The sequence below is a fragment of the Phyllostomus discolor genome, chromosome 5, assembly GCF_004126475.2.
Source record: "Phyllostomus discolor isolate MPI-MPIP mPhyDis1 chromosome 5, mPhyDis1.pri.v3, whole genome shotgun sequence".
Taxonomy (NCBI): domain Eukaryota; kingdom Metazoa; phylum Chordata; class Mammalia; order Chiroptera; family Phyllostomidae; genus Phyllostomus; species Phyllostomus discolor.
In genome coordinates, this window is record NC_040907.2 from 127,861,484 (window position 1) to 127,888,483 (window position 27,000).

General features: G+C 37.0%; 1 protein-coding gene across 2 annotated transcripts in view; it reads left to right on the forward strand.

The window, feature by feature from the left end:
- Positions 1 to 210: 210 nt before the first annotated feature.
- Positions 211 to 27,000, forward strand: part of DNA2 (DNA replication helicase/nuclease 2) — a 49,403-nt gene continuing 22,613 nt past the window's right edge. For both annotated transcript variants that reach the window (XM_028513499.2, XM_036026872.1), the window contains exons 1-9: positions 211 to 393; positions 1,844 to 2,026; positions 3,774 to 3,957; positions 9,300 to 9,445; positions 14,695 to 14,826; positions 18,628 to 18,847; positions 23,236 to 23,353; positions 24,200 to 24,365; positions 26,484 to 26,678. In XM_028513499.2, the coding sequence (XP_028369300.2) occupies positions 320 to 393; positions 1,844 to 2,026; positions 3,774 to 3,957; positions 9,300 to 9,445; positions 14,695 to 14,826; positions 18,628 to 18,847; positions 23,236 to 23,353; positions 24,200 to 24,365; positions 26,484 to 26,678 (1,418 nt within the window). In that variant the 5' untranslated portion in view covers positions 211 to 319. The remainder of the gene's footprint in view (positions 394 to 1,843; positions 2,027 to 3,773; positions 3,958 to 9,299; positions 9,446 to 14,694; positions 14,827 to 18,627; positions 18,848 to 23,235; positions 23,354 to 24,199; positions 24,366 to 26,483; positions 26,679 to 27,000) is intronic.

Below are 27,000 nucleotides of genomic sequence, written 5' to 3' on the forward strand. Positions count from 1 at the left end.
TCGTGTGCTGGGAATAGGTTGGCATGTCTAGAAGGTGGCGGGAGCATTTAGTTTCGGCCAGAGTATGACGACTACCTGTTTTTCAAAACCGAAGACAGAAGCCCAAGACAACCTTCCGCGGGAGGGTAGCCCAGACCGCGGCGCTCCTCGAGGAATGAGGCGGCGCAGAAGTAGCGGTTTGCGCAGGTCACTTGGGACCTTGGCGAGTCGGCGCATGCGCGCGGTGCCTCACGGACCCGCGCTGCTTCGTCTTTTTAGGGTTGCTACCGATTTCCCTTACTTTTAACTTGGTGGAAGTTAGCGGATTCCGCACCCGGGAATGGAGCAGTTGGGTGATCTCGAGCTTCTGATGGAGAAGAGTTTCGGAGACAAGGCTGAGCCGCCCGCGGAGCAGTGAGCTGAGTGGGGGGAGGGTCTGGGAGCAAAGCGGGAAATTTGAAAGAAAGGAGCCGGAGAGGTTGCGCTCACGGCCTCCGCGGACCCGAACTCGGACAGTGACCCGGCTCGGGTCCCGGGGCGCCAAACTCACCTCCAGAGCTGGGGTCTGTCTGTTTCGTAGGGTCCTCTGGGGCCACACTCAGACCAGAGTCTGGAGACTCTCCCTTTGCTCAGCAGTTCGTTATTTCCCCTAATTTCACGTCTTTTCCGAATTTGGAGAGTCCCAAGCCATCTTAAATGTCTTCGTAAAAGGATGTTGCAACTGCGAGGTGCTTTTCTCGATGTTTAGTTGGAGAATTTACCCCAGAGAGAACTCTGCATCCTCACCTCGGTCTAAATGGTCGGGAACACTTGACCCACAATCATGGTGTGGAGTTATTTTCAGTAGCAATAACATTGATGCAGATTATTGTTGATGGATGTCTTGCGTTTTGGGTTTTGATCAGCAGTACCTCTTGGGAGACCCTTAAGGCGTCCCAGCTGACTTTGGGAAATTCGAGGGGTAGGTAAATGTGGAGATTCCAAAATAACAGAACCTAGAGTGGGTGACAAAGGTAATTTTAGGATAATGTGAAAGGCATTTGTTGTTATTGGAAAGAGAATGACTTTGGACTCTATTGGAGTCTTACTACAATCAAACAGGAAACACTCAATAGGAATTTAATGTTTTCTAGAGGAGAGATTATTTTGCTTAAGATCAGTGGATAAAAATATTGTGACACCCCAATAAATTCAATAAAAAGGAAGAAACTGAAAGTGTATTGTGACATTGACTTGCTCATTATAGAATAAATTTCTGAGTTACTCTGCAGGAATAAGCTAATGTATTGAGTTTGCTTTCTATACAATACAGTGGCTAGTTGATTGCCAATGAGATGTCATAGAAGGGTTTCCGGCATTAAGTAGTAGATTGAACGAGATGATTTCTAAGTACTCTCCTAATTTAAAGATTGATATAATTCTGTGGCCCTCAGTAGGACTTCCAGCAAACCACCATGCTGTGTTTTTCTATGACAAACATTTCTTTTACTTACAAAAAGGATAGTGTCCAAAACATTCCCTTTTATTTGTACTTTGAAAAGGTTTACACCAGTGGTAGGAGTGTGTTGTTTAATGTTTTTCAGTTTCTCCTGAATCCTCAGAATCAAGGAGCTCATACTTGGAAAAAAAAAAAAAACAACCCATAAGTGTGTTTTAAATGGCATTGCTTCTGGGAAGTTCTTTTAATTGGAATTCTGTTATGTCCTTGCTCTCTTAATTTTTACCTATTTTTGCTAGTAGTCATTATGGCAAGCTTTCCAGAAGAGACAAACCTAAAACGAGAAGGTTGATTTGTAGATAAAGGAGATTGGTGGCTTCTTATTTCATGCTTGTGCTACAGTAGTTTTGTATGTGTATGCTTTAGATTTCAGAAAAAGGTGGAAGCTTCCTCTTCTAAAACAGTTCTGAGCCGTGGAATGGATAATCGGTACCTGGTGTTAGCAGTCAATATTGTACAAAATGAAGAAGGAAACCATGAAAAGCATTTACTCATCACTGCTTCCCAGTCGCTAGAAAATAAAGAATTGTGCATCCTTAGGAATGACTGGTAATTTTTGTGTGACTTTGAGCACTGATCTGGCAGATTCTTAAGGGTACCATCTTAACCCCTCACTTGGGCTTGTGTGGATGTCATGTAATTGTTAATAAAGAGAGTAGTTTCAACCTGAATTAACTCCATATTAATTTTGTGTCTGTTACCCCAGTATGTCAACTCCCTTGTTCCAAAAGTTGATTTTATTGTCATTTGAAATTGCAAAGGGACTTATTAAATGACTATTTTTGATTACTTGTGTTTTGCTGTTTTAAGATTATAGCTTAAAACTCATTCTGACTAAGAATAAAATTAATTATTCCTTGAACATTCTTCGTAAGAACATTCCTTGACCTTAGATTTCTCTACTCAAGCAAAGTGTGGTAAGCAAGGGGTGAAGGGGAGATCCAGAAAAGGTCAGGTCTAATTTTGTGTAGATTTTGTGTCTAGGCTGCAAATGGGTGGTTTGAACTAGATAAATGTGATTTTATTCTTGCTACATTAGGCTTAGCTCCATGTCTCAAGAGTTATAAAAGATGTAGATATACTGTAAGTCTTAAGAATGTGACAGTTAATTATTAAAACAATATCATTCATAATTGGAGCTTCATAGTACATCATTAAAGATTTAATAATGATGCCCTGGCTGGCGTAGCTCAGTGGATTGAGTGTGGGCTGCGAGCCAGTGTCGCAGGTTTGGTTCCCAGCCAGGGCGCATGCCCGGGTTGCGGGCTGTGACCTCCAGCAACCGCACATTGATGTCTCTCTCTCTTTCTCCCTCCCTTCCCTCTCTAAAAATAAATAAATAAAATCTTTAAAAAAAAGATTTAATAATGATGCTAAAGCAGTTTTCCCTTTTGGGATTTAAGGAAAACCCATGAGTATTCTCAGATGTGTTTCAAAGGTGAAAAGAGGTGGTGTAACAAGGATTTGATTCAGAAGACTATCCTGATTCTTAATTTTTAAAAATAATCCAGAAATTTAGAAGTATTTATTTTTTAAGACAAAATATTTATTTATTTATTTATTTATTTTTCTAAAAAGAAGTATATTCATTGATTCCAGAGAGAGAAAGGAAGAGAGAAAGAAACATCAATGTAAGAGAAACATAGATTGGTTGCCTCCTATGCCTGCCCCAATTGGGGACTGAACCTGTAACCCAGGCAAGAATGCTAACTGGGAATCGAACCAGCAATCTTGGTCTATGGGGTGATGCTTCATCCAACTGAGCCACACAGCTGGGCAAAACATTTATTTTTGAAGCCTCATTAATGAGCTTAACTGTATGAACCTACACAAGCTGGGTACCTGAGTCGGTTAGAGCATTGTACAGATAACGACAAGGTTGTGGATTTGATCCTGTCAGGCACAAAAAAGAATCAACCAATGAATGCATAACTAAGTGGAACAGAAAAATCATTGTTTCTCTCCCTCCCTCCCTCTCTCTCTAAAATCAATTAAAAAAAAAAAAGAAAAAAAAAATGTAGGCCCCGACTGGCATGGCTCAGTGGGCTGGGCATCCTCATGCAAAGCAAAAGATCACTGGTTTGTTTCCCGTCAGGGCATATGCCTGGGTTGCGAGCCAGATCCCTGGCTGGGGGATCGAGCAAAAGGCAGCCGATCAATGTTTCTCTCTCACACATATGTTTTTCTCCTTTTCTTTTTCCCTCCCTCTCTCTCTGAAAGTAAATAAATAAAGTACTTTAAAAAAGAAAAAATGATAGGAACCTAACTGTGTCTTGATACTTTGCTTTATTTTTAGGTGCTCTGTACCAGTAGAGCCAGGGGACATCATTCATTTGGAGGGAGACTGCACATCTGACACCTGGTTAATAGATGAAGATTTTGGATTTTTGATTCTGTATCCAGACATGCTGATTTCTGGCACAAGCATAGCCAGTAGTATTCGATGTATGAGAAGAGCTGTCCTGAGTGAAACTTTCAGGGTGAATAATATTAACAGCTAAAGCTTCTGCAGGATTTTAGAGTTTTTAGAGTACTTTTACACTTTTATGTTACTTAATCCTTCCAATAATCCTGTGAGATAGATGGTATTAATCAGCAGCATTTTACAGATGAGGAAAATGAGGCTCAGAATTTAAGTGACTTGCCCAAAGTCGTGTAGCTAGTAAGCGGCAGCGCTGAGACTCAAGGCTAGTTGCCTGAGTCCTTTGAATCTTGTTCAACACTAATAAAATCTAATGATAAAATTAATTCAGCAATAAATTTTTAAATTTAGTATGTCTAGACATTTCCAAACTTTACTTCATGTTTTTCCCTATGAACTAGAAATAAATGTGACAGTCTCCTTTAAAAAAGGTATTATGGGAAATTTGAAGTATACACAGAGGTGATTATAATAAACCCCCATGTACCTACTTTGCTTTCCTAAACATTATTTTGCAAGTAAATGAAAGCTGATGATTTTAGGAATATGTAAATACAATATTTTTATCATAACAATAAAACACTAATTTCTAAAATTATTGTTCAGTTTATCTCTAATGTCTTTTATCAAAAATATATTTTTTTCAGTTGGTTTGTTAGAATCAGTATCCAAACAAGGTCTTTGTACTATGTTTATTGATAGGCCTATTAAGTATCTTTTGATATGTATTTGTCTGCCTTCCACTTATGCCCTTTGTTTCAGTGCCATTTATTTATTTATTTGTTTATTTTTTAAGATTTTATTTTATTTTATTTATTTATTTTTAGAAAGAGAGGAAGAGAAGGAGAAAGAGAGGGAGAGAAACATCAATGTGTGGTTGTCTCTTGCATGCCTCCAACTGGGGATCTGGCCTGCAACCCAGGCATGTACTCTGACTGGGAATTGAACCAGTTCCCAGGTTCACAGGCTGGCACTCTATCCATTAACCCATGCCAGCCAGGGCTCAATGCCATTTATATGTTGAAGAACCTGAGCTATTTTTTTTTAATAATGTATCTTTTTTTTTTTTAAAGATTTCACTTATTTTTTTTAGAGAGGGAAGGGAGGGAGAGAGAGAGAGAGAGGGAGAGAGAGAGAGAGAGAAACATCAATGTGCGGTTGCTGGGGGTATGGCCTGCAACCCAGGCGTGTACCCTGACTGGGAATCAAACCTGCAACACTTTGGTTTGAAGCCTGCGCTCAATCCACTGAGCTATGCCAGCCAGGGCTGAACCTGGGCTTTTATTTGTTAAAAGTTTCCTTCACCTAGAGTATTGTTTTTATTATACAATTAATCTATATGTATATAGAAAACCAAAGTTATAGCTGAGTAAGAAGAAAAAAAGAAGAAAAATACCTTTATAGATTTTCTGAGTGTTGTTACTTATTTATTGTTTATCTTATCCACTTTTTTTTCTTCAGTTGTGGGAGAATATCAACTTATCTTAATCACGTTATAAAGTGGACCTAAATATTAATCTATTAAAAATTTTTATTTTGAAATAATTTCAAACTCATACAGAATTTGCAAAAATAGTACAGAGAGTTCCTCTGTAAAGTTTTAAACATTATTGATGATGGACTTTAGTGTTTTGTTAGCTTCAAGGTAGAGGCCTAGGTTAATAGGAGTTAATTGAATAATACTGATTCGTTTTGAGTGGAGAGAACTTTTGCTAAAAAATCTAGGTTTAAATTTTATGGGTTTTTTTGTAAGCTTTTTACAAACTTTATAATATTTTATTGATTATTTATATTTATTGACAACTGCTGTTACAGTTGTCCCAGTTTTTCCCCCTTTGCCTCCTTTCACCCAGCATCCCTCATTCCCTCTGGCACTCCCTTCCTTAGTTGATGTTCATGGGTCATGCAATTAAGTTCTCTGGCCTCTCCATTTCCTATACTGTTCTTAACATCTCCCTGACTATTCTATTACTACCAATTTGTACTTCTTAATCCCTGCACCTCTCCCCCCATTCTTCCCTTTTCCCTTCCCAACTGGTAACCATCCAGATGATCCCCATATCTTTGATTCTGTTTCTGTTCTGCTTGTTTGCTTAGTTTGTTTTTTAGATTCAGTTGTTGATAGTTGTGAATTGCCATTTTAGTGTTCATAGTTTTGATCTTTTTTAAAATAAGTCCTTTTAACATTTCACATAATAATGGCTTGATGATGATGAACTTTAGATTGACCTTGTCTGGGAAGCACTTTATCTGCCCTTCCATTCTAAATGACAGCTTTGTTCGATATAGTACCCTAGGTTATAGGTCCTTGCAACTTTGAATACTTCTTGCTTGCAAAATTCCTTTTGAGAAATCAGCTGACATTATTATGGGAACTCCTTTGTAGGTAACTCTGCTTCTCTCTTGCTGCTTTTAAGGTTCTTTCTTTATCTTTAATCTTTGGTGTTTTAAGTGTAATATGTATCTTGCTGTGGTCATCTTTGTGTCCATCTTGTTTGGGACTCTGTGGTTTGTGGATTTGTATGTCTATTTCCTTCATCAAATTAGGAAAGGTTACTTTCATTATTTTTTTCAAACAAATTTTTAATTTCTTGCTCTCTTCTTCTTCTGGCACCCCTATGATATGAATGTTGGTATGTTTGAAATTGTCCTAGAGAGTCCATACCCTATCCTCGGGGGGGGTTTGTTTTTTGTTTTCTTTTTATTCTTTTTTCTTCTTGCTATTCTGATTGGCTGTTTATTTATTTTTTTCTTATGTTCCAAATCATTGATTTGACACTTGGCTTCATCTACTCGGCTGTTAATTCCCTGTACATTTTTATTTTATTCAGGTAGTATAGCCTTCATTTCTTTTTTTAAATTTTAATGATTATACTGTTACAGTTTTCCCAATTTTTTCTCCCCTTTATATCCCTCTTCCCACCACCCTTCAGCATTCTGCCCCCCTTAGTTAATGTCCATGGGTCATACATGTTAAGTTCTTCAGCTACTCCATTTTTTACACTATTCTTAACCCCCCCCTGTCTATTTTGCATCTACCAGTTATGCTTCTTATTCCCTGTACCTTTTTCCCCATTCTCCCTCTCATTCTCCCCACTGATAACCCTCAATGTGATCTCCATTTCTGTGATTCTGTTCCTGTTTTAGTTGTTTGCCTAGTTTTTTGTTTGTTTGTTTGTTTTTTAGGTTCAGTTGTTGATAGTTGTGTTTGTTGTCATTTTACTGTTCCTAGTTTTTGATCTTCTATTTCTTAGATAAGTCCCTTTAACATTTCATATAATAAGAACTTGGTGATGATGAACTCTTTTAGTTTTACCTTATCTTGGAAGCACGTTATCTGCCCTTCCATTCTAAATGATAGTTTTGCTGGATAGAACAATCTTGGGTGTAGGTCTTTGCCTTTCATGACTTCAAATACTTCTTTCCAGCCCCTTCTTGCTTGCAAGGCTTCTTTTGAAAAATCCATTGATAGTCTTATGGGAACGAACTCCTTTGTAGGTAACTGTCTCCTTTTCTCTTGCTGCTTTTAAGATTCTCTCCTTATCTTTAATCTCGGGTAACATAATTCTGATGTGCCTTGGTGTGTTTCTTGTTGGATCCAATTTCTTTGGGACTCTCTGGGCTTCCTGGACTTCCTAGAAGTCTATTTCCTTCGCCAGATTGGGAAAGTTCTCCTTCATTATTTGTTCAGATAAGTTTTCCATTTCTTCCTCCTCTTCTCCTTCTGGCACCCCTGTAGTTCAGATGTCAGAACGTTTAAAGTTGTCCCAGAGATTCCTCAGCCTCTGCTCGGTTTTTTGAATTCTTGTTTCTCCATTCTGTTCCAGTTAGATGTTATTTCTTCCTTTCATTCCAAAATGTTGATTTGATTCCCGGTTTCCTTCCCTTCACTGTTGGTTCCCTGTATTTTCCTTTATTTCACTTTGTATAGCCTTCATTTCTTCCTTCATTTTGTGACCAAGCTCCATCAATTCTGTAAGCATCCTGATTATGAGTGTTTTGAAGCCTTCGTGTGACAGGTTGTTTATGTCCTTGTCACTAGTTCTTTTTCTGGAGTTTTGATCTGTTCTTTCATTTGGAGTATATTTCTTTGTCTTGGTGCACCTGCTCTGTTGTAAGGGGCAGAGCTTTAGGTATTCACCAGGGCAGGGCAACCCTCTACTGTGTTGTGGCACTGTCTGTGGGGGAGGGTCCAGAAAGGGAACAGTGCAACTAGCTCGCTTGCTTGGCTCTCACCCACTTTTCATCCCTTCCCTGTTTTCCGGCAAGTGGGTTGTGCCCTTTCAGGTGCTGATTCCCAGGTAGGCGAGTTTCGTATGTTCTAGGATCTCATGGGCCTCTCCAATAGACTATCCTGTGTGGCTGGGAGTCTCTCCTGTCCTCACAACACCCACAGAGTTTTACAGCCAGAGGGTTTGGGTCTTTAGTTTCTCAGTCAGCCAGAACCAGCCTTGCCTGTGTGGTCTGCCACATTGTGGTGCTTCTTGTCTGTCCTGTCTGCCCAGCTGCCTGCCTGTGCTCCTCCCACCAGTTGGGATGAATGTTTCTTTAACTCCTTGGTCGTCAGACTTCCCTACAGTTTGATTTTCTGGCAGTTCTGTGTTTTTTTTTTTTTTTTTTAATTGATTGTTATTTTTTTGGTTGTGTGAGGAAGTGGAGTGTTTCTGCCTGCGCCCTAACTTGGCTGGAAACCTTGTAACCTTCATTTCTGATTGGGTCATTTTATGCTGTTGAAATGCCCACTAAGTTTTTTGAACATCCTTTTAAGCAGTGTTTTGAACTCTGCATCCGATGGATTGCTTATCTCCATTTTGTTTAGTTCTTTTTCTGCGGTTTTGTTCTGTTCTCTCATTTGGGCCATGTTTCTGACAGCCTCCTTGTGTTTGTTTCTAGGTATTAAGTAGAGCTGCTTTTATTCCCTGTCTTAGTAGCATGGCCTAATGTAGAAAAACCATTGTTAACTGTTTGGGTGGTCCCCTTAAGTTGGATGGGGTGGAGCCTTGGGTAATCACCTAAATTTTATGTTTCAATAATATCTTATTTGCATGAGTTTATGAGCTATGCTTTTATTGACTTTTTCCTTGGGTAAGTTATAAATGAAATTGGAAATGAATGTATTAAATATTTGAGAATATGTTGAACTTTTTCATATTGGTTAATTTTTTAAAAATTGGAAATATAAGATTTAAAATAAAACATAATACTTATAAAATAATTCAGGTCATTCTGAATTGGAGAAAGTGAGAGTCACTTATAATTCCACCCACCAGGAAAAAAAATTGGTTGATGTTTTGGCATTTGTCTTACCAGTGTACTTGGGCTATAGTAATTTAATAGGTTAGGTAATAAGTATACATTCATGTCTTTTAATATGTTGTAAAATACACTTTTTTTGGATAGAGCCCTGATCCAGCCTCGCGCCAAATGCTGATTGGTACAGTTCTCCATGAAGTATTTCAGAAAGCAATAAGTGATAGCTTTGCCCCAGAAAAGCTACAAGAACTTGCTTTTCAAACTGTTCAAGAGATAAGGCATCTGAAGGAAATGTAAGTAGTTATGAGAGAACTATAGATACAATTTTATTTTATAACTTGTAGAATTTATAAAGCATTTGGCTATTAGACTATTCATTATAAATTAGTATAATATTAGAATGTAGATTCTGGAGTTGAAGTACCCTATTGTATTTCTGTGAAGAGCTTCTAAAATTGCACAATAGGAACTCTTTGGCTGAAAATATCTAAATTTTCTGTGCCTGTGCACAGCAGACCCTCAGAGAATGCGAAAACCTTTTGCCTTGCCTTTAGAAAGTGTGACCTATTGAAAATTGTTTGGGTTTGGGAGTCAGATCACATTTGAAATTCTAGCTTTGCCAGTTTAATGACTGAAGAAGTTATTTAAAGATTCCAAAGAAGGTAATAGTACCTATCCTGCATTTTGTGACAATGGAAATAATGTATATATGCCCACAGATGCTTAATCATTGGTGTTTTATGAGTGACTGCCTGCCTGCAGAGGGCTTGCCATGTTCTGCTGTCTGTTTCATCCTTGACTCCTATTGCGGTTCATCTTCTCTCAGAGGTGTTTTTATTAGTGGCAATTTTCACTTTGAAATCTGTCTACTTTCCCAGATGTAATTCCATGTTTAACTGTTTGTATGGGAAAAAATGTGTTTCAAAATTTCACACAACTGATTTGCTAATGACATGTGTCCATAATCTAGTGTCCTGAAAACATTTTAAATTCCTGCCATATGTCAGGCAGTAAGTGCTTTTAGCCATATTTTACATAGTCTCATATCAACTTGTTAAAAATGAAGAAACTGAAGCACAGAGAAGTTGTCACTTGTTCATGACCATATAGCATGCACAGCATTCAGAATATATAAAAATAGATAAAATTTTGCTTTAAGAGTTCTGCTTATCACCTTATTTACCACTTTCTAATTTTTTTCTTTACAAAATTTTAATTTTTTTTTGCACCCTATTCAGCAAAGATGATACCTTATCTGTTGTGTATTTTATTGACTATTGCCCTGAAACCCATCACATCAAAATTTAGTGGCTTAGCCCTGGCCGGTGTGGCTCAGCTGGATGGGCATTATTCCACAAAGCAAAGAGGCCACCAGTTCAATTCCCGGTCAGGACACATAACCTAGGTTGTAGGTTCCCTGGTCGGGGTGCATAGAAGAGGCAACCGATAAATGTTTCTCTTTCAACATCGGTATTTCTGTCCCTTCCTCCTACTCTCTCTCTAAAGAAAAAAAAAAACAAAACAGCCCTGGCTGGTGTAGCTCAATGGATTGAGTGTGGGCTGCAAACCAAAGAGTGTGGGAATCAAACCCCGGTTTGATTCCCAGTCAGGGCACATGCCTGGGTTGCAGGCCAGGTCCCTAGTGGGGGCCACGTGAGAGGCAACCACACATGATGTTTCTCTTCCTCTCTTTCTCCTTTCCTTTCCCTCTTTCTAAAAATAAATAAAACCTCTGGCTTAAATGATAAGCGTCTAATCTGTCATCTCATAGTGTTTATAGGTCAGGAATTTGTAGGTGGTTTAGCTGGCTGGTTCTGGCTCAGTCTCCCATGTGGGGCTGCAGTCATCTGAAGGCTTGATCAGCGCAGGAGGATCTGCTTCCATGTGTTTCTTTTGCTGAGGCCTCCATACCCCACTGGCTGCTGGCAGGAGGTCTCAGTTCCTCCCCACATGGCCTCTTCATAAGGCTGCATGATGTGACCTTGTGCCATAGCAGTGGCTTCCTGGATGAAGTATCCAAGAAAGAAAGCAAGCAGGAAGCATAGTGCCTTTTATATCCTAGTCTTTGAATTCCTGCACTGCTGCTTCTGCTTTTTTAATTTATTAGGTGCAAGTCACTGAGCCCAGCTCTCCCTTAAGGGTGGGGGGATTGTGTGCTGTCTTTTGAAGGGAGTATCAATGAATTTGTGGACATATTTTAAAACACCTCAGGTGTTTAGGTATCAGGCAATCTGATCTATAACCTAACTTGAGTACCAGGATGAAAGAAATCAAGGTTTCTGAACAGCCTTGCTTAGCATTTCTGTTGTTTATGTGTTAAAAAAACCATCATGTACTTTATGTAATGGAATGTCTCTCTGATACCCTCTTAGCACATGTTAGTTTTCACTAATATCTAACAGTCTTACCTGGTTTCCAAGATGTGGGAGAGAGGCACCTTCATTTTCATAGAACATGAACTGACAGCTTCATTACAGTATAGGAAAGAGGGAACTTTTTAAAAATACAGGAACTATGAAGGTAAAAAATTTGAGGGAATGCATTGTAGCAGATCCTTGGGCTACTGGATTATATTATTGTTTTTTAAATCACGATATCCTAAGTCATTAAGGGAAAGGTTGTGTTTCATTTCATAATTATGACAATATGAATTCTCCTGTGAATGTCATCCATCTACTACAATAGTGCTAATCCTGTTCAAAAGAATACTTTTTAAATTCCAAGATCCCAAAATAGGTCCAAAGTTCTTTTCTGCCTTCTCTCATAGGCCCATCTCTCTTATTATAGTTCACAGAACATATTTTATCTATTCATGTTGTACACTGCCATTATATCTGTAAGAGTCAAGGCCTGAAGGTACCACCTTAAGCATTTTACTAATCTCAGGAGAGACCAGGCTGTTACATGTCATTTTTCTGTGACTTCACAAATTAAAAAGGGAGAATTTAAATGCAGGAGACATTAAGTAACCAGTGTAGACTGGTATGGAAACTTTAAAAAGAGTCCTGATCTGTAGAAAGTAAGACACTGGGAAGATCTGCCTAAGGAGTTCACGACAATGAAGAACGCTCTTGGGATGGTTGGAGAAAGTTATTTAGGAAAAAAGACTAATCAATTGTGCAGGATTTAAAAAAAATGAAAACACTATTTCTAAGTAGGGTATAAATTCATGTATACGATATGTTATTGTAATAGTGGAAGGGAGTAAACAGTAAAAAGTTCTTTCTACCATTATTTTCCTTGTCACACAGTTCCTCTCCCCAGTGGAAACAACTGTTGTTTTCTTATGTCCTTCCAGAGATTTCAAACATTTATATGTGATAGTGTGTTGTGTGTGTGCCTATTTACATTTATATTTTGTTATGGAGATGGTAGCATACCATGCACATTATTGTGCACTTAAAAATCAAATCTTGGTGATCATTCCATCTCAGTACTTATTGAGCTATCTCATTTTTAATTAATAGTTGCATAATGTATCATTGTATAGCTAGATCACTTTTTATGTATCTGTGGCATTTCAATTTTTGCTTTTATTAGCAATGCTATGATAAATACTATTGTACATCCTTTAGTTCATACCTATGCAGGCATATATGTGGGATCAATACATAGAAGTGGAATGGTTGGGCTAGAAGATATATGCATTTAAACATTTAAAAGTGTTTTAACTTGGAAATAATTTTAAATTTAATGAAAAGTTGCATGAGTAGTACACAGAACATCCATATATTCTTCACTCATACCTATTTTGTGTGTGTGTGTTTTAAATATTTTTATTTATTTATTTTTAGACAGAGGTAAAGGGAGGGAAAAAGAGAGGGAGAGAAACCTCAATGTGTAGTTACCTCTTGTGTGCTCCCTACTGGGGACCTGCTCTGCAACCCAGGCATGTGCCCTGACTGGGAATTGAACTGGTGACCCTTTAGTTTGCAGGCCGATGCTCATTCCACAGAGTCACACTGGCCAGGGCTGTGTGTGTGTTTTAAAAGATTTTATTTATTGCCCTGGCCAGTGTGGTTCAGTTGGTTGGGCATTGTCCTCCAAACTGAAATGTCACAGGTTCTATTCCTGGTTGGAGCACATCCCTAGGTTGTGAGTTCCATCCTGCTTGGGGTGCATTCAAGAGGCAACTTATCAATGTTCCTCTCTTGTATCAGTGATTCTCTCCCTTTCATTCTCCCTCTCTTCCCCTACCTTTCTTGACAGCCTTTCATTTCACAGGCTGGTGCTCAATCCACTGAGCTATACTACCCAGGGCCAGACTTTTTTTCTAAGATTAAGTAGTACTAATCATGGAATACACAATGATCTGTAAACCATGAGGACACCAACCACAGAGCAGGCCGAAGAGGGCCCTACACATCCTGGGTTGTCCTGTGGGTTCAGGAATACCCACAGTAGTGGGCAAGGTGGCCTTGTTCACTTCCTTCAGACCTCTTCTCTCCACAACACTGGTGACTGGGCCAGGCATGTGGTAACAGCTGGGTGTGGGGCCGTAGTGCCTGCTGCTGGCCAAGGACTTTGCTCATGACATGTTCTTGCTGATGCTGAGCAAAGTAGGCTCAGGGCTTGTGTCCCTCAGGTAGAAAACCATGATATATTGTTAAATGTGTATTTCCTAAGAATAAGGATTTTTTTTAGGTAACCACAATGCAGTTAGCAAGTTTAGGAAATTTAATAGTGATGGAATACTTTTGTCTGATCTGTCCACATTCTAGTTTTGCCCAGTAATATCCTTTATAGCATCTTGTCCTCTCCAGGACAGGTTCCAGGCTGGGTGCATTTAAAATTTTGATACGTATTGCCCTTGCTGGTGTGGCTCAGTGGATTGAGTGCTGGCCTGCAAACCAAAAGGTCACTGGTTTGATTCCCATCCCGAGCACATGCCTGGGTTGCAGGCCACATCCCCAGTTGGGGTTGTGCTAAAGGCAACCACACATTGACGATTCTCTCATTCTTTTTCTCTGTCCCTTCCCCTCTCTATAGAAATAAATAAATAAATAAATAACATCTTTTTAAAAATGAATAAAATTTTGATACATATTGCCAAATACATCTCTGTAAGCATTGTCCCCATTTATATTTCTGCCGGCAATACCTGAGTTCTGTTTCCCCACATTCTCACCTACATCTTCTGTTATCTACTGGAAGTTGCCAGATTTCAAACAGTCTTTTGCAAGGATAACCTTTGCCTCTGTTAGACTGAATGTGTGATCAGGACACTTTAGTGTCAGCAGTTGCTCACTGGCTTGAGGAATTTCACATTCTCTATCAACTTGAGGTTGCTGTTGTGCTCAGGAGAAATAGTCTTGGCAAAGCTGGGTTGCTAACTTTGTCTTCCCTGCTGAACCAGCTCTTTCAGAGGACTGATAAGGCTTTGCTGTCTTCTTTTTTAAGGCTGAATAATAATCCATTGTTCATATAGACCACATTTTGTTTATTAGTTGGTCACAGGTACTTGGGTTGCTTGTATAGGTGTTTCTGTCCTTATTTACTGTTTTTATATTTAAACTTTTACATTTAATCTCTTACTTTACAGGTATCGCTTAAATTTGAATCAAGATGAATTAAAACGAGAAGTAGAAGGGTATCTTCCTTCATTTTCTAAGTGGGCTGGAGATTTCATGCATAACTATAATTCAACTGGCTTCCCACAGATGCAGCTCTCTTTGTAAGAAACCCATTTTGTTTATATGGTGTTTATATGTTTAGAACAGGATTCTGTTCTGTATTTTGAATTAAAGCCTTTTAAAGATTGAGTTATTACAGCTAGTCTTTTTGTTTGCTTATTTTATTTTTTAAAGATTTTATTTAATTTTTAGAGAGAGGGGATGGGAGAGAGAAAGAGGGAGAGAAACATTGATTGGTTGTCTGTCACACCCCCCCTAATCAGGGACCTGGCCCACATCCCAGGCATGGGCCCTAACCAGGAACTGAACTGGTAACCCTTCAGTTCACAGGCCGACAGTGTCCAACCCACTGAACCACACCAGGCAGGGCTGTTTGCTTATTTTATAAATTATAGTCCTGATGTAAATCTGCCCATTTTTATAATGAAAATTCCATTCTCTCCTTTTTCTCTGTCCCTTCCCCTCTCTATAGAAATAAATAAATAAATAAAATCTTTTTAAAAATAAAATTTTGATACATATTGCCAAAAGTAGACATACATATTGAAAAGTAGACATTTTCATTATAAAATGTCTACTTTTTGTATGTGGTTATTTTTTTAATAAAATAATCAACTAGTACATTTTGGGGGGATCCTAATTTTATGTATATTTCTCTGTGTTACTATCACATATGGACTGTGTCACATATTGATTGTCATGGATTTGTGTTGTATAGTTAAATGCTATGTTTAGCCAGTTAATGTTTTTTGGCATTTGATTTGTTTTTTAGTTTTTCCCCTTAAGGTTGCATTGATATAAATTTGTAGGTTTATAGGTAATATGTTTTTTACTTTTTAATTACTCAGCCATTCAGTAAATATTTATTGAATGCCTGATATGTACCTAGTAACGTTCTAGGTGCTGGGATTATAGTAGCAGTAAAAAAAGGCAATGGCTTCATGGAGCTTCTATACTGCTGAACGAGGAAACCACAGTGTGCCAGACTGGGTAAAGGCAGTGCAGAGCAGTGGGGAGGGGAAGGAGGAAAAGAGTCACTAGGACAGGTCATTTCCATGTTATGGTCATGGAAGCTGTCTGTAATGAGACACTGAGCCAAAACCTGAAAGAAATACAGGAGCTGTGCAGCTGTCTCCAGGAAGAGCATTTCTGGCAATGCCCTGTGGCTCACTCACCTCAGTCAGTATGACTGGAACAGAGAGAGGCTGGAGAGAGCAGAAGTGACTTTCCAGGGTCCTCCATCCTTGTCAGGACTTTGGCTCTGGTAACATGGGAAGCCACAAGAGCATTTGCACAGAGCTTTTCTCTTTGTTTGTTTTTTAAGATTTTATTTTTTAGAAAGAGGGGAAGGGAAGGAAAAAGTGAGGGAGAGAAACATTGATGTGCAAGAGAAACATTGATCAGTTGCCTCTGACACACTCCCGTCCAGGGACTTGGCCTGCAACCCAGGCATGTGCCTTCACCGGGAGTTGAGCCAGGGACCTCTTGGTTTGCAGGCCATTGCATAAGCCACTGAGCCAGCTTGCACAGAGGGTTTTGATCTGATAGCTTTTTTTAAACAGGCGACATTTTATTTTTCTTTAAATAGTCACATCTTTTACTTACATCAATATTTTTCTATCGATAGTCTCAATGTTTTATGACATTTTATGATCTAAATAACTTCTTTTAAGATTTGTGGATCAGAAATCTTGGTAACAGTCAGCTTTTTGGACCAATTTGTTTGCTAATGTTCTCTGTGCTTTGAAGGACATACTGAGCCCGAATGTGAATTCTAGTTCTGCCACAATTTAGCCATGTAACTTTAGGCAACTTCTCTGTGCTAATTATTACATTCTGATTTACTTTTAAAAGAATCAGTCTGGCTGCCCATTTGAGGCTATTTTGTAGGATAAAGGCAGAAGTAGACCAATTTGGACATCCTTGCAAGAATTCAAACAAGAGATGGTGGTGGCTTAGACCAGAGTGAGAGTTGCAGAAGTGATGAAATCGGTTGGATTGTGGTCAGATTTTAAAGGTTAGAGTTGATAGATTTTTGGATTAGATGTGGATGTGAGGGAAAGAAAAGTAGGTGGTGATTCTGGGGTGAAAATGTGATTAGCATGGGGTCAAAAAAGAATGGTAGCCCTGGCTGGTGTGGTTCAGTGGATTGAACTCTGGCCTGCAAACCAAAGGGTCGTCAATTTGCTTCCCAGTCAGGGCACATTCCTAAGTTGTGGACCAGGTCCCCAGTAGGGGGTGTTCGAGAGGCAACCACACAGTGATGTTTCTCTCCCTCTCTTTCTCCCTCCCGCCCCCTCTCTGAAAATAAATTTTTAAAAACCTTTGAAAAAAAAGAAAGAATGGTAGAAGAGGATTTGGGGACAAGGTGTGTAGACAGCTATACCTAGCAGTTTGTCTCTGAAAGGATATGTAGAAATGGAATGGTTGCCAAAGGCTTATGTGGCAGGGAAGAGAGCTTTGTTGTTTTGAGGATGGGAGCTGTAACTTATTTATATGTCACTGGGAAGATTTCCATAGAGGACACAATTAATACTTAGAAGAGATGGGAGATTTCTTAGAACTTTGTCCTTGAGTAGAGAAGGAATGTACATATACTAGTTAGAGGGTGGGTATGGGGACAGTTATTTCCTTGTGTTAAAACCTCAGAGCTGGAGGTTCTACCTCATCAAAGATTTTTGGGAATTTTACCTCTTACTTATTGCTGGAATTCTTTGACAATTTTTAAATCATTTTAGAAGGTTGCTAGCAATGTTTAAATGTCCCGTATCTGCCAGTAGGGTTTTAACTATTATTTTTTCTATTATGTACAATTCAGTGACTTCCAGTATATTCATTGAATTGCGCAACCATCAGTTTGCCAACAGAACTTATGTATGTATTTAAAAAATATTTAGCCCTGGCTGGTGTAGCTCAGTGGATTGAGTGCAGGCCTGCGAACCAAAGAGTCACTGGTTTGATTCCCAGTCAGGACATATGCCTAGGTTGTGGACCAGGCCCCCAGTAGGGAGTGTGCAAGAGGCAACCACTTTGGTGTTTAAAAAAATATATTTAGAAGTTAAAAAAAAAAAGACAACTTGCTGTTAGAATGAAGTTTATTTCTCATATTGTTTATTTCTCTAGTGACCTTAAATTTACCACCAGCTCCATATCTTTTAAAAAAAGTAAATAGGTTGTTTAATTTTTCTTGTACTATTTTTTATAAATTCATAATTTATAAAAATTTGTTGATTAAAATCAAAGTAGTTAAATTGAAATAGTGTCACAGATCTAGGTCTAAAATCACATTACTTTTAGAAAAAGTAATGTTAAAAAGTTTTATTACCTCTATTCTATTAAGTATACACGTGACATTTTATAAATAATAAAATTTGCTTTATTTTACATCAGCATATTTGAATACATACCAAGATCAGGTAACATTTGGTAAGAGAAAACATAAATATTTAAGAAATTGTAGGTAAGTTGTGGCTTCCCTGAATTCCTCTGTTATCTCTTTGAAAGACTGCAGAAGTATATGCCTAGAGATTTTATTTGAAGTTTCCTGAAATAGTTTTAAAAAAATTACTGAAGATAGCATTCTCTTTTCTTAGAAAATATTCTTATTTGTTAAGAAATAACTGATTTAAACAACATAAAACCATGTCAACTAGATCATGTAACAGCCAGAATTCTTACACCTTTTAAAGCTTGATTTTTATGATGCACACTTGGAGAATCACTGCTGTGATGGTACATAGACTCTTTTCCATCCCCACATTCTCTGTGTGTAATGGAAAGTCAATAGTAGTGGATGAGAAGTTAGCTAAGTGTTCTAATTGTTTCTGTGTTTTGTTTTTTAGGCCAAGTGATGGTAGTAACAATAACACAACATGTAATATTGAAGTCATAAAATCACTGGATATTGAAGAAAGCATTTGGTCCCCTAGGTTTGGGTTAAAGGGCAAAATAGATGTTACAGTTGGTGTGAAAATACATCGAGGATGTAAAGTGAAAGATACAATAATGCCATTGGAACTTAAAACTGGCAAAGAATCAAATTCTATTGAACACCGTAGTCAGGTATGTAAATCTTAATAAAATCGAAAGTTTAATAGATTTAAAAATGTAGTTTGCTTTATATATTTTGGTTCAATTCAGGTAATGTTTAAGTTTCATGTAGTACTTTTTAATTTGTGATACATCCAGAATGCTCACATTGTTTTATAAATGTATGTATAGCTACAGTGTATCCTCGGCAAAGAATATAACAGGTGAACTTGTGAGACAGTACTGCCAACTTTATGTTGCCAAACTATCAGTCTAAACAGATACTTTAAAAAAAAAAGAATTCCTTGATCTTGTAAGCTGGGGAAACCAAGTATATTTGTAGATACAATGATGTGTATTAGCCTATTAAAGTTTCTCAGAAGTCTTAAAGTAATATTTGTTTTAGCAATGTTTAACCCAATGTTTACTAAACCCAACTCACCATGTAGCTATTGTTTTCAGGTAACATCTACACAGGACAATCTTTAGGAAACATGATTGTAAATTCATTATTCCCTACCATTAATTTAACTATATTGATTTTTATTTAAAATGAAATATAGAACTATATTTTACTATTATGTTAAATTAAAGTTTTTAAAATCATCTTTTCTTCTCTTTAGTATACATAACAATTTTCTATTGTCCTTCAACATTTTCTGAAATTTATATTAATTATAATGACAAAGTAATTAACATAAAGTTCTGTTTTGTTTTCTAATTATTTCCAGTCCCTCTGCCCATCTCCACATTGGCAATTTGTAGTTTGTCCTAGGCACTTTTAAATAGGCAAAGATGAAACTAAAAGAGTAATATTATTATATTTTATGGTATAATATGTATTAAGGGAATAACGACGACATTTTGTAATATTACTTAAAATTCCTTTTACCTTTGGAATTTCACTTATTTCAGCAGATTTCATATAAAATAAAGTTCAGATTCAAAATAATTGTGTAATCAGGGATTAAAGAAGCAGAAAGGCTTCCTCTCTTTTTAAAAAAATAATTACTTTTTAGAGAGAAGGGAAGGGAGGAAGAAAGAAGGAAAAGAAACATCAGTGTGAGGGAGAAACGTCGATTGGTTGCCTCTCATGCACCCCTCGACTGGGGACCAAACCAGCAACCTAGGCATGTGCCCTGAAAAGGAATTGAACCAGTGACCTTTTGCTTTGTGGGACATCCAGTAAACTGAGTCACACTGGTCAGGGTGAGCTTTCTTTTTTTTTAAATTTTTTATTTGTTGAGCTTTCTTTTTTTTTTGAAATTCAGTTTATGGGAGTAACACTGGTTAATAACATTATATGAGTTTCAGATACACAGTTCTGTAATACATCATCTGTATATTGTACTGAGTACTCACCCAAAGTCTAGTCTTTCTTCATTACCATGTATTTGACTCCCTTTACCCTCTTCCTCCTCCCCTCATCCCACTTCCCTCCCTGGTAACCACCATACTGTTGACTTTAAAAAGACTTCCTGTCATTAAATCTTTCCTACCATTTTTAATTGTATACCAAACACCAAAAGGTCTCACAAAAGCTTTTTCATTTGGGAATGGAAAAGTAAGGTAATCTTATTGTTTTTCACTTATTAGTAGATTTTACAGATATTGGAGGTAGTGGAGAAAAAATAGGTTTTCCGTTTTTAATAGACATGAATTTTTTATTTTGATAGTACAGAAATGGATGAAATTATGAACTAAAGACTTGGCTAACTTAAAGCCCTCTTAGGAAGGGAAAATCATGCCAAAAATTTGAAAAAAATGTGTTTTGTATACATGAGACTGCACATTTTTAACTTTTTTTTTTTAAGGACAAGTTTGATTGAAATCACTTGACTTCTAAAAGGAAGAGAAATATAAAAGAGTTTCAGTGTCCAAAGTGGTATAGTTCTAGAGACCTTTCTTCCAAAATTGCTGCTCTAATTTGTAGTACCTTCAAACAAAGAACATTACTGTGTTTGACTTTATTTAGTTGGAATTTTATCTTTGCAAGTAGAGAAGCTGCAAGAAGAACTTTTAAGAATAAAATAGTATCCTGGCTGGTGTGGCTCAGTGGATTGAGTACTGGTCTGTAAATCAAAAGGTTGCCAATTCAATTCCCAGCCAGGCCACATGCCTGGGTTGTGGGTCAGGTCCCCAGCTGAGGGCATATGAGAGGCAACCGATCAGTGTTTCTCTCACATATCAATGTTTCTCTCCCTTTTTCCCTCTCTTCCCTTCTCTCTAAAAATAAATAAATAAACATCTAAAAAAAGAATAAAGTAGTATAAAAAAGAATAATATTTCTTATATTAAAATATTTGATTAGAGTCAGGATCATACAAAAATATTGGAGTTTGTATTACATATTCATTGTGTAAAAAAAAGGAGGAAACATTTAAAAATAGTTATAGTAATTAATTGAGTTATATAGATAATGGGGATGAGGAAAGAGATTTCTTCTCTTAGAAGATTTGAAATTTTCACTTTGGTAATACAGAAAAAGCTTATGTTATAAACTAATTTCAATTAGAGGAGATCTTTATTTTATAAATGGATTATATTCCAAAAGTTTATTTCTAAGTTGGTGATTTCATCATTTGAAATACATTTTTAAAGGAAAAATATATGGAGCTGTGATCCCTAAAGCAGCTCATAAAAACTAATTTAACTTGTTAAATTGTTATAATACAGTTGAATTATAGTAATATTGTAAAATTCCAACCTAACTTTCTTTTATCCTAATATTTAGGGAATTTCATTTCTGATAGTTCCCTGTACTAATAAATCCCAGGAGCAGAGTCTTATGTACTTCTTCCTCCTGCCTCAGTTCCCATTGAGGGAAAAACCTCACATGGTGAGACCGTTGATTTTGGATGACTCCTTAGGTCAGGGGTGCCAAACTCATTTTCACTGGGGGCCACGTCAGCCTCAAGGTTGCCTTCAAAGGGCTGAATGTAATTTTGGGGCTGTATAAATGTAACTACTCCTTAACAGTTAAGCAAGAGCTTGGCACTACCGCTGGGTAGAAACAAGGTGTCAGACTGGATAAAACAAGGCGGAGGTCCGGATTCAGCCCGTGGGCCTGGTGTTTGCCACCTGTGCCCTAGGTCCATAGCTCCAAGTCTCTACCCTGTCATTTATGAGTTTACTTTAATTTTTAAAAGTTTTATTTGGTATTTATAATGTATCAGGGAATGCAGTAGGGTGCTTATAAGAAGCCCTCCCCCAAAAATGCTTTATAGGTTCAAATGTTGAAGCAATAGCCTAAATTATTAGGCTATTCTATTAGGCTGTTCCTAAGAATGGCCTAAGAAGATTCCTAAGAATCTTATGCTTAAAGATGAATTTAGGATATCAAGCTAAAGTATCAAACTTTCATGTGATTATTTACTGAGATGGAATGTTTCTACATTTTATTTTGTAAACATTTGAGATTACCTGAAGGATTTCTGTAAATGTCCTTGAACATTGAGGTATCTGGGATTGTGTTTTCTTTGCAAAATTTGTATATTGAGATTTCTTCTATATTTCCATTACACTTGCTAAATAATTGCACAAACACTATTTTTGGTAGTAGCAAAAACAAAATATCAGCAAAATTTATTTTTGTTTTTTGTAAACTTGTGCACTTAATGATGAATTTGTGTATATAATTAATATTTATGCTGCAAATAATACTTTTGGCCTTCTATAAATTAATCGTTATATTTTAAATATAGTTTGGAAAACCAGAATATCATCATAGTTTGACATTACCCTTAAGCATGTTAATTATAATTACTGATTCTTTGTTTTTGAATTTTATTATTTAAAGACTGGGCTTTCATAAATCATATACTTTAATATTGGAGATTGCATCAGCTTGTTGTTAGGCTGTATGTGACTAAGCAAATGACTTGGCCTTGCTGCTAAGGTGTTTTCATGGACTAAAGGAGCTATTTGTAGCTTGTCTTAGATGGTTTCTCTGAAGAGCACCTCATAAACCTACTGTAGTTACTGATGCTTCAGATCTGAAAAAAAATGGTAAACTTTATAGCGTTAGTCTGATTTAGCTGTCACAGTACTGTGACATAAATAATTTGTATTTTAGTGAATAGTTAACTTATTTTAAACAGGAAAAGTAGTGTCTAAAAACTGTTAACTTCAAAATGTAAAACATAGTTTCATTTCTCTCTTTAATTTATTGGAAACCTAAATATTTACTAAGAAAAATTTGAAATATTAAAACTGAGAAGCAAAAACTGTTTTGTGGAAATTAAATGTTTGACATTGAATTTATAGTGTTACCTTTGCTAATTTGGCTCATGTTATTTTCAAAATGGATATAGCTTAATTTACCTTTGATTTTAAAATTACAGTATGTGTTGATTGCAAAACTTGTATGGAAAAGCAGAAATTTAAAGTTTTATTTGACAGAATGTACAATGTTTTCACAGCTGGTTCTGTATACACTGCTCAGTCAGGAGAGAAGATCTGATCCAGAGGCAGGCCTGCTCCTCTACCTGAAGACTGGCCAGATGTACGCTGTGCCTGCCAACCATCTCGATAAAAGAGGTTGAGCTGTTTTCTCTCAGTTTCACTTCTCCGGATTTTGTTTGTTTGTTTTTCTCTTCAGCTGTTGGTGATATGTACATACGTACCTCAAAGGTATTGCAGGTTTGATTCCAGATCACTGGAATAAAGTGAATCTGGCAATAAAGCGAGTCACATAGATTTTTTGGTTTCTTAGTGCATATAAAGATTATGTTTACATTATCCTGTAGTCTAATAAGTGTGCAATAGCATTATGTCTAATAAAGTAATATATACTTTAATTTAAAAATACTTTATTACTAAAAAGGCTAGACATTATGCAAGTCATAATCTTTTTGCTGGTAGAGGGTCTTACTTTCAATTCGTAAAAAAACACAACGTCTGTGAAGTGCAGTGAAACAAGATATGCCTGTATTTATACCTGACAGTAGCTCACTGTACTTATTAGGACTAAAAACTGGTTGTAATTTGTAGTTGTGGTATTTGTAAAAAGAACTTTAACTATGTAGTATAGTTAAACATTAGTCTTTTAAAATTTTACTGTACAAAACTATTTTAAACTTCCTATCCCATACTCTAGATAGCTGTATATATCCTTAGCACTCGGCTGATAAAACACCAACTTCACAATATGTACTAGATATGAGATACATGATTGTTGAAAGAATTTATCAAGTGAACAAAAATTGGAGAAATTATACCAAAATGTTAACAGTGGTTATTCTAGTGTAGTGGGAAATATGAGTGTAGTTCTATACTTTTTTAATGTTTTTAAATCTGAAAGTTTTACTTATGCAGTGGGAAAGGTATATTGTATAATAAACTTCACTTAATTTTTAAAAGACAACCACCTTTTTTCGTCCATAGAATTATTAAGACTAAGAAACCAGATGGCATTCTCTTTATTTCACCGTATTAGCAAATCTGCTACTGGAAACGAGAAGACAAAGCTTGCTCCTTTGCCACAAATAATTGAGGAACAGCAAACCTGTAAATATTGTTCACAAGTGGGCAACTGTGCTCTTTATAGCAGGTAAACACACTGTCTTTCAAAAGTACTAACTTCAGTTAAGTAGGTACTCGACTCAGAACAATTTGACATTGTTGTCTGGTCTGGCATTGATAATTTTATTTAGTCATTTTTTTCCATGTGTGTTTCTATGGAAAAAAGCACAGTCCATAATTTATAACAAGCCTGTTTCCTTAGGGAATAACAGAATGCATTTTAAACTTTGGTTAAGAAAAATATAATATGTAGTATAGGCATTGTGAATACAATACAATATAAATGGCTTTTTCAAGAAATCTTTTACTTCTTAGCTGCTATTTTATTTTCAGGCATTTTACAGGGCAGTTGTTTCTTCCAGACACACAGTTTAGTATGATCTGATGGACTTGTCTTGCTTACATGTGCCTATTGTATTACACATGTGACATTTTCTAGCTGTCTTATAAACAGTCACATATATGCCTTCGTAGGCCAGTGAAGGTTTTGAAGGACACAAAAAAATAGGTGTAAATACAGACTAGGAAAGAAGATCAAATAAGAACCAAAATTCTAATTCAGCCTGGAAATTCACAGAAAGGACTTTAAAAACTATTGTATCAAAAGATCTCTTAAGAGCAGAGGACCATGAATCATGGGAAGTCTGGGCCTATAGTATAAGCACATTGTTTTGAAATCTTATGTTTTATTGTTAATGTTTTGTAGGCTATTCTATGATATATTTGTTTCTGTATAAAATTTTAGAATTAGCATTAAGCAAAATTGATACTCTAGATGATTCTTGTACTTTTTATGTTGACTTTCTTATGACACAGAGCTGGATGTACAAATATTGTGATTTTAAGAAATGCAGTTGTAGAAAAAGCCAAAACTTGCTATGTATAGGTATGAAGACCAGCATATACCAAATTTAAGTAATTGTTAGGGACATAGCCACTGAAGGCAAATAACATAGTATTGAGTCTTAAGTATTTTGTTTTGTAAAAAGCCATTTGGCTTGTAAAATATTGAAATGACTTTTTTTGTTAGATTTTATTTACTTACTTTTAGAAAGGGAAGGGAGGGAGAAAGAGAGGGAGAGAAATATTAATGCGTGGCTGCCTCTTGAGTGCCCCCTGCGGGGGACCCAGACTGCAACCCGGGCATGTGACGTGGATGGGAATCAAACCAGCAACCCCTCAGTCTTCAGTATGGTTCTCAATACACTGAGCCAAACCAGCCAGGGCTGAAATGACTTTAAAAAGAATTAGGGCCATGGCTGGTGTAGCTCAGTGGACTGAGTGTCAGCCTGTGAAGCAAAGAATCGCCAGTTTGATTCCAGTCAGGGCACATACCTAGGTTGTGGGCCAGGTCCCCAGTGTGGGGCACGTGAGAGGCAACCACACATTGATGTTTTTCTCCTTCTCTTTCTTCCCCCCTTCCCTTCTGTCTAAAAATAAATAAATAAAATCTTTAAAAAAAATTTTTTTTATAAGCATTTATTGTTCAAGTAGCTGAAATCAACTGAGTGTCTCTAAACAGCTCTATGTTTTTGTGTTTTTTTAAAGGTTTGATTTATTTACTTTTAGAGAGGGAAGGGAGGGAGAAAGATAGAGAGAGAAACATCAATGTGCGGTTGCTAGGGGTCATGGCCTGCAACCCAGGCATGTACCCTGACTGGGAATCGAACCTGCGACACTTTGGTTCCCAGCCCGCGCTCAATCCACTGAGCTATGCCAGCCAGGGCAATAAATAAAATCTTTTAAAAAAAGAAAAAAGAAAGAAAATTAGGGGCTGTAGTGACAAGTTATGGTGATCACCATATATGTATACTTACTTTATTTTACTATTTATTTACCTTAAAGATTTTATTTATTTACCTTTAGTGAGAGGGGAAGGGGGGGAGAAAGAGAGGGAGAGAAACATTTATGTGTGAGAGAAACTTTGATCCGTTGCCTCTCACACTTGCCCCAACCCAGGACTGAGCCTGCAAGCCAGGCATGTGCCCTGACCAGGAATGGAACACTCAACCTTTTGGTTTGCGGGATGGCACACAACCAAATGAGCCACACCAGTCAGGGCTGTATTTATTTTAGAAATACCTCATTTTATAGGCAGCCAGCGAAATATTTTATACACATCTCTGACTTGGAGCTTTATTTTTAGAGCAGTCGAACAACAGACAGATGACAGTTCAGTCCCCATTGGTATGCTGCCCCAAATAAAAGAAGAAACCCAGCACCTCAAGCTTACCCACTTAGAATATTTCAGCCTTTGGTGTCTAATGTTAACTCTGGAGTCACAATCAAAGGACAACAAAAAGAATCACCAAAATATATGGTTGATGCCTTCTTCAGAAATGTAAGTGGTACATTTAATACAGTAAAACTTCAATAATTTGGATTAGCTAGTAGGATGTCATTAGAAATTCATGGCATTGAATGCTACATTAGAGATTATGTAGCATGTTAAAGACATGCAGTTTCATGTATCCATGCTAACTCCAGATGGCTGTCAGTGAATTGTTTCTAAGTAGAGCACCACTGTTAAATATTTTCAGTAGGATAAATTTGTCTCTGGAAATCTTGTTTTTTTTTTTTAAAGGTTTTATTTATTTATTTTAGAGAGAGGGGAGGGATGAGAGGAAAAGAGCGAAGGAAACATTGATGTGGGTTGCCTCTTG